The sequence below is a fragment of the Oncorhynchus mykiss genome, chromosome 13, assembly GCF_057628025.1.
Source record: "Oncorhynchus mykiss isolate SJ-2025 chromosome 13, ASM5762802v1, whole genome shotgun sequence".
Taxonomy (NCBI): Eukaryota; Metazoa; Chordata; class Actinopteri; order Salmoniformes; family Salmonidae; genus Oncorhynchus; species Oncorhynchus mykiss.
In genome coordinates this window covers 82,978,871-82,992,460 of record NC_143034.1, presented here as the reverse complement: position 1 = coordinate 82,992,460, position 13,590 = coordinate 82,978,871, and the positions used below count along the sequence as shown (strand labels likewise).

The 13,590-nt window shown below is 35.7% G+C and overlaps 1 protein-coding gene across 1 annotated transcript in view; it reads right to left on the bottom strand.

Moving 5' to 3' along the window:
* Positions 1-11,527: 11,527 nt before the first annotated feature.
* The window catches only part of prkcbb (protein kinase C, beta b), a 155,254-nt gene continuing 153,191 nt past the window's right edge, over positions 11,528-13,590 (bottom strand). Inside the window, exon 17 of the mRNA XM_090194502.1 lies at positions 11,528-12,418. Within this exon, the coding sequence (XP_090050628.1) occupies positions 12,227-12,418 (192 nt within the window). The 3' untranslated portion in view covers positions 11,528-12,226. The remainder of the gene's footprint in view (positions 12,419-13,590) is intronic.

Sequence of the window (13,590 nt, the reverse complement as noted above, 5' to 3'; positions counted from 1 at the left end):
ATATACTGTAACTAATCAATATATACTGTAGCTAATCAATATATACTGTAGTTAATCAATATATACAGTAGTTAATCCATATATACTGTAGCTAATCAATATATACTGTAGCTAATCCATATATACTGTAGCTAATCAATATATACTGTAGCTAATCAATATATACTGTAGCTAATCCATATATACTGTAGTTAATCAATATATACTGTAGCTAATCAATATATACTGTAGCTAATCCATATATACTGTAGTTAATCAATATATACTGTAGCTAATCAATATATACTGTAGCTAATCAATATATACTGTAGCTAATCCATATATACTGTAGTTAATCAATATATACTGTAGCTAATCAATATATACTGTAGCTAATCCATATATACTGTAGCTAATCAATATATACTGTAGCTAATCAATATATACTGTAGCTAATCAATATATACTGTAGCTAATCCATATATACTGTAGTTAATCAATATATACTGTAGCTAATCAATATATACTGTAGCTAATCAATATATACTGTAGCTAATCAATCAGCCACGTCACAGGAGACACGTCTTCTATCAATATATACTGTAGTTAATCCATATATACTGTAGCTAATCAATATATACAGTAGTTAATCCATATATACTGTAGCTAATCAATATATACTGTAGTTAATCCATATATACTGTAGCTAATCAATATATACAGTAGTTAATCCATATATACTGTAGTTAATCACTATATACTGTAGCTAATCAATATATACTGTAGCTAATCAATATATACTGTAGCTAATCAATATATACTGTAGATAATCCATATATACTGTAGATAATCCATATATACTGTAGATAATCCATATATACTGTAGCTAATCACTATATACTGTAGCTAATCAATATATACTGTAGCTAATCAATATATACTGTAGATAATCCATATATACTGTAGCTAATCAATATATACTGTAGATAATCCATATATACTGTAGATAATCCATATATACTGTAACTAATCAATATATACTGTAGCTAATCAATATATACTGTAGATAATCAATATATACTGTAGCTAATCAATATATACTGTAGATAATCCATATATACTGTAGCTAATCAATATATACTGTAGATAATCCATATATACTGTAGCTAATCAATATATACTGTAGCTAATCAATATATACTGTAACTAATCAATATATACTGTAGCTAATCCATATATACTGTAGCTAATCAATATATACTGTAGCTAATCAATATATACTGTAGCTAATCCATATATACTGTAGATAATCCATATATACTGTAGCTAATCACTATATACTGTAACTAATCAATATATACTGTAGCTAATCAATATATACAGTAGTTAATCCATATATACTGTAGCTAATCAATATATACTGTAGCTAATCAATATATACTGTAGCTAATCCATATATACTGTAGATAATCCATATATACTGTAGCTAATCAATATATACTGTAACTAATCAATATATACTGTAGCTAATCAATATATACTGTAGCTAATCAATATATACTGTAACTAATCAATATATACTGTAGCTAATCAATATATACAGTAGCTAATCACTATATACTGTAGCTAATCAATATATACTGTAGCTAATCAATATATACTGTAGATAATCCATATATACTGTAGCTAATCAATATATACTGTAGATAATCCATATATACTGTAGATAATCCATATATACTGTAACTAATCAATATATACTGTAGCTAATCAATATATACTGTAGATAATCAATATATACTGTAGCTAATCAATATATACTGTAGATAATCCATATATACTGTAGCTAATCAATATATACTGTAGATAATCCATATATACTGTAGCTAATCAATATATACTGTAGCTAATCAATATATACTGTAACTAATCAATATATACTGTAGCTAATCCATATATACTGTAGCTAATCAATATATACTGTATCTAATCAATATATACAGTAGTTAATCCATATATACTGTAGCTAATCACTATATACTGTAGCTAATCACTATATACTGTAACTAATCAATATATACTGTAGCTAATCAATCAGCCACGTCACAGGAGACACGTCTTCTATCAATATATACTGTAGCTAATCCATATATACTGTAGTTAATCAATATATACTGTAGCTAATCAATATATACTGTAGCTAATCAATATATACTGTAGATAATCCATATATACTGTAGCTAATCAATATATACTGTAGCTAATCAATATATACAGTAGTTAATCAATATATACTGTAGATAATCCATATATACTGTAGATAATCCATATATACTGTAGCTAATCAATATATACTGTAGCTAATCAATCAGCCACGTCACAGGAGACACGTCTTCTATCAATATATACTGTAGTTAATCCATATATACTGTAGCTAATCAATATATACAGTAGTTAATCCATATATACTGTAGCTAATCACTATATACTGTAGCTAATCACTATATACTGTAACTAATCAATATATACTGTAGCTAATCAATCAGCCACGTCACAGGAGACACGTCTTCTATCAATATATACTGTAGCTAATCCATATATACTGTAGTTAATTTATATATACTGTAGCTAATCAATCAGCCACGTCACAGGAGACACGTCTTCTATCAATATATACTGTAGTTAATCCATATATACTGTAGCTAATCAATATATACAGTAGTTAATCAATATATACTGTAGCTAATCAATATATACTGTAGCTAATCCATATATACTGTAGTTAATCCATATATACTGTAGCTAATCAATATATACTGTAGCTAATCAATATATACTGTAGATAATCAATATATACTGTAGCTAATCAATATATACTGTAGATAATCCATATATACTGTAGCTAATCAATATATACTGTAGATAATCCATATATACTGTAGCTAATCAATATATACTGTAGCTAATCAATATATACTGTAACTAATCAATATATACTGTAGCTAATCCATATATACTGTAGCTAATCAATATATACTGTAGCTAATCAATATATACTGTAGCTAATCCATATATACTGTAGATAATCCATATATACTGTAGCTAATCACTATATACTGTAACTAATCAATATATACTGTAGCTAATCAATATATACAGTAGTTAATCCATATATACTGTAGCTAATCAATATATACTGTAGCTAATCAATATATACTGTAGCTAATCCATATATACTGTAGATAATCCATATATACTGTAGCTAATCAATATATACTGTAACTAATCAATATATACTGTAGCTAATCAATATATACTGTAGCTAATCAATATATACTGTAACTAATCAATATATACTGTAGCTAATCAATATATACAGTAGCTAATCACTATATACTGTAGCTAATCAATATATACTGTAGCTAATCAATATATACTGTAGATAATCCATATATACTGTAGCTAATCAATATATACTGTAGATAATCCATATATACTGTAGATAATCCATATATACTGTAACTAATCAATATATACTGTAGCTAATCAATATATACTGTAGATAATCAATATATACTGTAGCTAATCAATATATACTGTAGATAATCCATATATACTGTAGCTAATCAATATATACTGTAGATAATCCATATATACTGTAGCTAATCAATATATACTGTAGCTAATCAATATATACTGTAACTAATCAATATATACTGTAGCTAATCCATGTATACTGTAGCTAATCAATATATACTGTATCTAATCAATATATACAGTAGTTAATCCATATATACTGTAGCTAATCACTATATACAGTAGTTAATCAATATATACTGTAGCTAATCACTATATACTGTAGCTAATCAATATATACTGTAGATAATCCATATATACTGTAGCTAATCAATATATACTGTAGCTAATCAATATATACTGTAACTAATCAATATATACTGTAGCTAATCCATATATACTGTAACTAATCAATATATACTGTAGCTAATCAATATATACTGTAACTAATCAATATATACTGTATCTAATCAATATATACTGTAGTTAATCAATATATACTGTAGCTAATCACTATATACTGTAACTAATCAATATATACTGTAGCTAATCAATCAGCCACGTCACAGGAGACACGTCTTCTATCAATATATACTGTAGCTAATCCATATATACTGTAGTTAATCAATATATACTGTAGCTAATCAATATATACTGTAGCTAATCAATATATACTGTAGATAATCCATATATACTGTAGCTAATCAATATATACTGTAGCTAATCAATATATACAGTAGTTAATCAATATATACTGTAGATAATCCATATATACTGTAGATAATCCATATATACTGTAGCTAATCAATATATACTGTAGCTAATCAATCAGCCACGTCACAGGAGACACGTCTTCTATCAATATATACTGTAGTTAATCCATATATACTGTAGCTAATCAATATATACAGTAGTTAATCCATATATACTGTAGCTAATCACTATATACTGTAACTAATCAATATATACTGTAGCTAATCAATCAGCCACGTCACAGGAGACACGTCTTCTATCAATATATACTGTAGCTAATCCATATATACTGTAGTTAATTTATATATACTGTAGCTAATCAATCAGCCACGTCACAGGAGACACGTCTTCTATCAATATATACTGTAGTTAATCCATATATACTGTAGCTAATCAATATATACTGTAGTTAATCAATATATACTGTAGCTAATCAATATATACTGTAGTTAATCAATATATACTGTAGTTAATCAATATATACTGTAGTTAATCAATATATACTGTAGTTAATCAATATATACTGTAGTTAATCAATATATACTGTAGCTAATCAATATATACTGTAGCTAATCAATATATACTGTAGTTAATCAATATATACTGTAGCTAATCACTATATACTGTAGCTAATCACTATATACTGTAGCTAATCAATATATACTGTAGCTAATCAATATATACAGTAGTTAATCCATATATACTGTAGCTAATCAATATATACTGTAGTTAATCAATCAGCCACGTCACAGGAGACACGTCTTCTATCAATATATACTGTAGTTAATCCATATATACTGTAGCTAATCAATATATACTGTAGCTAATCAATCAGCCACGTCACAGGAGACACGTCTTCTATCAATATATACTGTAGTTAATCCATATATACTGTAGCTAATCAATATATACAGTAGTTAATCCATATATACTGTAGCTAATCAATATATACAGTAGTTAATCCATATATACTGTAGCTAATCAATATATACAGTAGTTAATCCATATATACTGTAGCTAATCACTATATACTGTAGCTAATCAATATATACTGTAGCTAATCAATATATACAGTAGTTAATCCATATATACTGTAGCTAATCACTATATACTGTAGCTAATCACTATATACTGTAGCTAATCAATATATACTGTAGCTAATCAATCAGCCACGTCACAGGAGACACGTCTTCTATCAATATATACTTTAGTTAATCCATATATACTGTAGCTAATCAATATATACAGTAGTTAATCCATATATACTGTAGCTAATCACTATATACTGTAGCTAATCAATATATACTGTAGCTAATCAATATATACTGTAGCTAATCAATATATACTGTAGCTAATCCATATATACTGTAGCTAATCAATATATACTGTAGCTAATCAATATATACTGTAGCTAATCCATATATACAGTAGTTAATCCATATATACTGTAGCTAATCAATATATACTGTAGCTAATCAATATATACAGTAGTTAATCCATATATACTGTAGCTAATCCATATATACTGTAGCTAATCAATATATACTGTAGCTAATCAATATATACTGTAGCTAATCAATATATACTGTAGTTAATCAATATATACTGTAGCTAATCAATATATACTGTAGCTAATCCATATATACTGTAGCTAATCAATATATACAGTAGTTAATCAATATATACTGTAGCTAATCAATATATACTGTAGCTAATCAATATATACTGTAGCTAATCAATATATACTGTAGCTAATCAATATATACTGTAGCTAATCAATATATACTGTAGCTAATCAATATATACTGTAGCTAATCACTCCTAACATATTTCTAATCCTCCACTATAGCAGTCGGCAGTAAGGTCGGCTTTAGAGCGATCAGGTAACTAGAGAAACCATTGAGTGGTATATACTGTATGTATTAGACTCCTGATGAATCAATGATATACAGTAAATAGACTCCTTATGAATCAGTGATATACAGTAAATAGACTCCTTATGAATCAGTGATATACAGTAAATAGAATCCTGATGAATCAATGATATACAGTAAATAGACTCCTTATGAATCAGTGATATACAGTAAATAGACTCCTGATGAATCAATGCTATACAGTAAATAGACTCCTGATGAATCAATGCTATACAGTAAATAGACTCCTGATGAATCAATGCTATACAGTAAATAGACTCCTGATGAATCAATGCTATACAGTAAATAGACTCCTGGTGAATCAATGCTATACAGTAAATAGACTCCTGATGAATCAATGCTATACAGTAAATAGACTCCTGATGAATCAAAGCTATACAGTAAGTAGACTCCTTATGAATCAATGCTATACAGTAAATAGACTCCTGATGAATCAATGCTATACAGAAAATAGACTCCTGATGAATCAATGCTATACAGTAAATAGACTCCTGGTGAATCAATGCTATACAGTAAATAGACTCCTGATGAATCAATGCTATACAGTAAATAGACTCCTGATGAATCAATGCTATACAGTAAATAGACTCCTGATGAATCAATGCTATACAGTAAATAGACTCCTGATGAATCAATGCTATACAGAAAATAGACTCCTGATGAATCAATGCTATACAGAAAATAGACTCCTGATGAATCCAGCCAGGTCACTCGTGACACAAGTCAGTATTCGACGTCCATCCATGGCTAAGGATGTCAGGAGATGACGTGGAAACAGACCACTAGGGGGCAACAGTGAGCGCGGTCACTTTTTTTGTGGAAGGGGATGGCGGATGGGTGGAAGCATCTGCTTCTGATTCCAAAGAGCCAAAGGTTGCAAGTTCGTATCCGGTGACAGAAAGTGATTGTTGTTTTTTTTTACATTTTAGTTTTATCTCTAGTTCAAACATTAACCCTTAACTTTAACCAGAGTTAATGCCTACCCTTGGGAGTTAATGTCTGAACTTAACCCTAACCTTAAAAATTCAGAGTTAATGTCTAATCTTAAAAATTCTGGGTTAATACCTAAATTTAACCTTAAACACTTTGAAATTTGACATTTGGAACAACTTCTACATTTTGACGCTTGTGAAACATGAAAAAAAAAAAACGTCTAATTCTGACATGAGACTGTGAGACCTGGTTGGATGAATCAGGGATGTCCAATAAGTGGAATCCTGAAAAATACTTTGACTTGGGACTTTTCATGGCAATGTGAACTAAACCTATCAATCCCCTCCCCCCCCCCCCTACAGTCAGGAAATATACTGCCTCAGTCACATTCAGATTTATTTATAATCAAATTCATAATCATTTATAATCAAATTCATAATCATTTATAATCATTTAAATTACGTATCTTTAATATTTAAATATAAAACACAACATTTACGTGGGAAGACTTTAAATCACTCATCTAAATCGTTAAAAAAACAAAAAACAATATATATTTACAAATAAAACTGCATGAAAAACCCAAAGCAACACAACAAGCTCTAGGTAAACTATATTTAGTCAATAACAGTCAGTCAAATACCGTATCTTATCATTAAAGGTGGACTCAGCGATACACTCGTCATTTCAAGTGGGGGGGGGTGACTTGTTGTCGACTTAGAATTATGGTGTTAAATTGCTGAGTCCACCTTTATACAAATGGTTTATACATTGGTTTTACGTCCCTGTTAGTGAGTATTTCTCCTTCGCCAAGATAATCCATCCACCTGACAGGTGTGGCCTATCAAGAAGCTGATTAAACAACATGATCGTTACACAGGTGCACCTTGTGCTGGGGGGGGGGGGGACAATAAAAGGCCACTCTAAAAAGGTGCAGTTTTGTCACACAACACAATGTCACAGAAGTCTCATCGTTTTAGGGAGCGTGCAAATTTGGCATACTGACGTCAGGAATGTTCGACAGAGCTGTTGCCAGAGAATTTAATGCTCATTTCTCTACCATAAGCCGGCTCCAACGTTGTTTTAGAGAATTAGGCAGTATATGTCCAACCGGCCTCACAACCGCAGACCACGTATAACCACGCCAGCCCAGGACCTCCACATCCGGCTTCTTCCCCTGCGGGATCGTCTGAGTCCAGCTCCCCGGACAGCTGATGAAACTGAGGAGTACTTCTTGTCTGTAATGAAGCCCTTTTGTGGGGAAAAACTCATTATGATTGGCTGGTCCTGGCTCCCCAGTGGGTGGGCCTATGCCCTCCCAAGCCCACCCATGGCTGTGCCCCTGCCCAGTCATGAGAAATCCATAGATTAAGGCCTTATGATTTTATTTCAATTGACTGATTTCCTCATATGAACTGTAACTCAGTAAAATCATTGAATTCTAATTCTAGAATTACAATCAGATTTAGAATGAGAATGTATTCTATAATTAGAATCAGTTTTAGAATTACAATCAGATTTAGAATGAGAATGTATTCTATAATTAGAATCAGTTCTAGAATTACAAATCAGATTTAGAATGAGAATGTATTCTATAATTAGAATCAGTTCTAGAATTACAATCAATGTACAATGTAACATCGTAGTCAATAACTAAACACACCTTTGATTCCTATTGATAGATCATACATTTAAAGCATTGCTTATCTCACTGCTAACCTAATGCATATTTATTTAGGTGTACATGGTAGCATCAACACAACATCACTAAGCTCTGATGAACCCTCTATCTGGTAAACCCATATAGAAGCGTGGTATCACAGCGATGCTCTGCTCTTAACACCACAGAATACAGCACTCCTATGTTACTATGGTCTGATTAACTATACACACATCCTATTAGCCTAGAGAGGAGAAACCACAAGACAACTGGACCTATACCCTTCATAGAACATATATTTAAAACACACACACACACACACACACACACACACACAAGGCTGTTAGTTGGTTGTTGTAATGCAGTGATGGCTGGGATTCAACCCCACAGTCCCCTTTCAGTTAAAGGTAATGTCTCACCCGCCTTCATAGTAAATGCTGCACATGTCGGATATATGGAGAAATCACCTTTAAATGTCTCCTGTTACACAGCTCTACCGCTGATCTGACTGAAATAACTATGTAATATATACGACTAGTTTATATTGTGTTAGTCACTGTTAAAATACATAAATAACTATTTAATATATAAGACTAGTTTATATTCTTTAGGTCACTGTTATACTAGATAAATAACTACTTAATATATAAGACTAGTTTATATTGTGTTAGTCACTGTTAAAATACACAAATAACAATTTAATATATAAGACTAGTTTACATTCTGTAGGTCACTGTTATACTAGATAAATAACTATTTCTTATATAAGACTAGTTTACATTGTGTTAGTCACTGACAGTCACTATGTATATCCACATACAGTACCAGTCAACAGTTTGGCCACACCTCCTCATTAAAGGGTTTTTATTTAATTTTTTACTATTTTCTACATTGTAGAATAACAGCGAAGACGTCAAAACTGTGAAATAACACATATGGAATCAGGTAGTAACCAAACAAGTGTTAAACAAATCCAAAAATATATTTTAGATTCTTCAAAGTAGCTACCCATTCTTTGCCTTTGATAGCAGCTGTTGCACACGCTTGACATTCTCTCAACCAGCTTCACCTGGAATGCTTTTCCAACAGTCTGGAAGGAGTTCCAGAGAGAAAATAGTAAAAAAAAAAAACTTGAATAAGTAGGTGTGGCCAAGCTTTTGACTGGTACCGTATATATATATATATATATATATACACAGTGGGGAGAACAAGTATTTGATACACTGCCGATTTTGCAGGTTTTCCCACTTACAAAGCATGTAGAGGTCTGTAATTTTTATCATAGGTACACTTCAACTGTGAGAGACGGAATCTAAAACAAAAACCCAGAAAATGACATTGTATGATTTTTAAGTAATTAATTTGCATTTTATATATATATATATATATATATATAAACAACACTACGCTGTGACTTATTGCATATGCATAGGCATTAACCTCGGGGTAAAGGAATGTGGAGGGCGTTCAGACTTTATACAGTAATGTCCTGTAGAAGCCATACGACTATAGGCCCATATTATTCCTCTGATTTTACAGTAATGTCCTGTAGAAGCCATATGATTGTAGGCCCATATTATTCCTCTGATTTTACAGTAATGTCCTGTAGAAGCCATACGACTATAGGCCCATATTTTTCCTCTGATTTTACAGTAATGTCCTGTAGAAGCCATACGACTGTAGGCCCATATTATTCCTCAGAGTTGGAGCTAATTAGTGTAAGCCAGCGACACACACACACACACACACACACACACACACACACACACACACACACACACACACACACACACACACACACACACACACACACACACACACACACACACACACAGCTTACTCTGATTTAGATCCCACAAAATGAGAAAAAATAAATAAATAAATAACTAAATTAATAAATAAACAACTAAATAAATAAATAACTAAATTAAAAAATAAATAAATAAATAAATAACTAAATAAATAAATTAATAAATAACTAACTAACTAAATGAATAAATACATGTATTAATGAATGAATACCTGAGGAAGGAAGTATTGTTGCTGTTTGTTCTGAAATGGCTCACTGGGGGGGGAGTCAGAACCCTTTCTCATTTACTGAGTGGGTGTGTTGTGCGTGTGTTGTGTGTGTTGTGTGTGTGGTGTGTGTTGTGTGTGTGTGTGTGCTGTGTGTGTTGTGTGTGTGTGTGTGCTGTGTGTGTGTGTGCTGTGTGTGTGTGTGTGTGTGTGTGTGTGTGTGTGTGTGTGTGTGTGTGTGTGTGTGTGTGTGTGTCTTGCCGCATTACCAACCCTGTGACATCACACCGAACGAAACTCCAGGAGAGAAGCCGTCAGAACGAGGGATTAGACAGAAAACAAGAGAAGAGAGCGGGAGGGAGGGAAGGAAGGAGAGTTGATTTTCCTCCCTCCTCCTCCTCCTCCTCCTCCTCCTCCTCTCCTTCTCCCCCTCTAATTTCCCTCATCCTACTCGTTCTCCTCCCCTCCTCCTATCGTCCTCTCCTCCCCTCATCCTCGTCCTCTCCTCCTCCTCCTCTCCTCCTCCTCGTCCTCTCCTCCCCTTCTCCTCTCCTCCTCCTCATATTCCTCATATTCCTCCTCCTCTCCTCCTCGTCGTCCTCTCCTCGCCTTCTCCTCCTCCTACTCTCCTCCCCTCCCTCGTCCTCTCCTCCTCTCCTCCTCCCTTCCCCTCCTCTTTCTCCTCCTCGTCCTCTTCTCCCCTCCTCCTCCTCTCCCTCGTCCTCTCGTCCTCTCCTCTTTCTCCTCCTCATCCTTTTCTCCCCTCCCCTTTCTCCTCCTCTCCTCGCCTCCTCTTTCTCCTCCTCGTCCTCTTCTCCCCTCCTCCTCCTCTCCTCGTCCTCCCCTCCTCCCTTCTCCTCCTCTTTCGCATCCCCTCCTTTTCCTCCCCAGTCACGTCGTCAGAGACAGGGTTGGTGTGTGTGTCTGTTACTGTATGTGTGTTTGTGTGTGTGTGTGTGTGTGTGTTCAGGTGTGTGTGTGTGTGTTAGCTCTGTCCATCCTTCTCTTCCTCCCCAGTCACCTCGTCAGAGGGGTATTCAGGGTTGGTGTGTGTGTGTGTGTGTCTTAACTCTGTCCATCCTCCTCTTCCTCCCCAGTCACCTCGTCAGAGGGGTATTCAGGGTTGGTGTGTGTGTGTGTGTGTCTTAACTCTGTCCATCCTCCTCTTCCTCCCCAGTCACCTCGTCAGAGGGGTATTCAGGGTTGGTGTGTGTGTGTGTGTGTCTTAACTCTGTCCATCCTCCTCTTCCTCCCCAGTCACCTCGTCAGAGGGGTATTCAGGGTTGGTGTGTGTGTCTTAGCTCTGTCCTTCCTCCTCCTCCTCTTCCTCCCCGGTCACCTCATCAGAGGGTTATTCAGGGTTGGTGTGTGTGTCTTAGCTCTGTCCTTCCTCCTCCTCCTCTTCCTCCCCGGTCACCTCGTCAGAGGGGTATTCAGGGTTGGTGTAGGAGAATCCCAGAAACTCGTCTTGGTCCAGGTTCATTATAAACAGTTTATCTGTAGGAGTCAAATCCACCGGCATCTTAGTGAATTCTTTATCAAAGTTACACGTGTCCTTGTTACTCTTCTGTTCCAGAGAAGGACAGGGAGAGAGAGAGAGAGGAGGGGGAGGGAAGAGCGAGAGAGGAGGGAGGGGGAGGGAAGAGAGAGAGGAGGGAGGGGGAGGGAAGAGGGAGGAGGGAGGGGGGAGAGAGAGAGGAGGGGGTGAGAGAGAGAGAGAGGAGGGGGAGGGAAGAGAGAGAGAGGAGGGAGAGAAAGAGGAGGGAGGGGAGAGAGAGAGAGGAGGGAGGGGGGAGAGAGAGAGGAGGGAGGGGGAAGAGAGAGAGGAGGGAGGGGGAGGGAAGAGAGGAGGGAGGGGGAGGGAAGAGAGAGAGGAGAGAGAGAGGAGGGGGAGGGAAGAGAGAGAGAGAGAGGAGGGAGGAGAGAGAGGAGCGGGAGGACAGCGAGAGAGAGGAGGGACGGGGAGGGAGGAGGGAGGGGGAGGGAAGAGAGAGAGGAGAGAGAGAGGAGGGGGAGGGAAGAGAGAGAGAGGAGGGAGGGAGGTGAGAGAGGAGGGGGAGGACAGAGAGAGAGAGGAGGGAGGGGGAGGGAAGAGAGAGAGGAGGGAGGGGAGAGAGAGAGGAGGGGGAGGGAAGAGGGAGAGAGGAGGGAGGGTGTAGAGAGAGAGAGAAGGATGAGGGAGAGAAAAGAGAGTACTGTCAATATTAAAACATAGTTAATTGATTGCATGACATTGTGGTGACAGTGGTAGACTGGTAGAAGACATCATGGTGTAGTGGAGTTGTATAATAATCTATAGAGAGACAAGGGGGAGGGAGAGAAAGAGAGGGGAGGGCTGTGCTGTTCCTGTCCTCTGTGCCAGGAGCCTAGGGGGCATGGGGGCGGGAGAACTAGAGCATCCTGTAAGATAGACAAAGAGACAGAGAGGGAGAGAGAGAGAAAAATGGAGAGGCAGAAAGAGAGAGAGAGAGATGGCGGGAGAGAGAGAGATGGAGGGAGGGAGAGAGAGAGATGGAGGGAGAGAGAGATGGAGGGAGGAAGGGAGGGAGAGAGATGGAGGGAGAGAGAGAGATGGAGGGAGAGGGAGAGAGAGATGGAGGGAGGAAGGGAGAGAGAGAGATGGAGGGAGGAAGGGAGAGAGAGAGATGGAGGGAGGAAGGGAGAGAGAGAGAGACAGAGAGAGAGATGGAGGAAGGACGGGAGATAGGGGACAGATGTGGAGAGAGAGAGGTGGAGGGA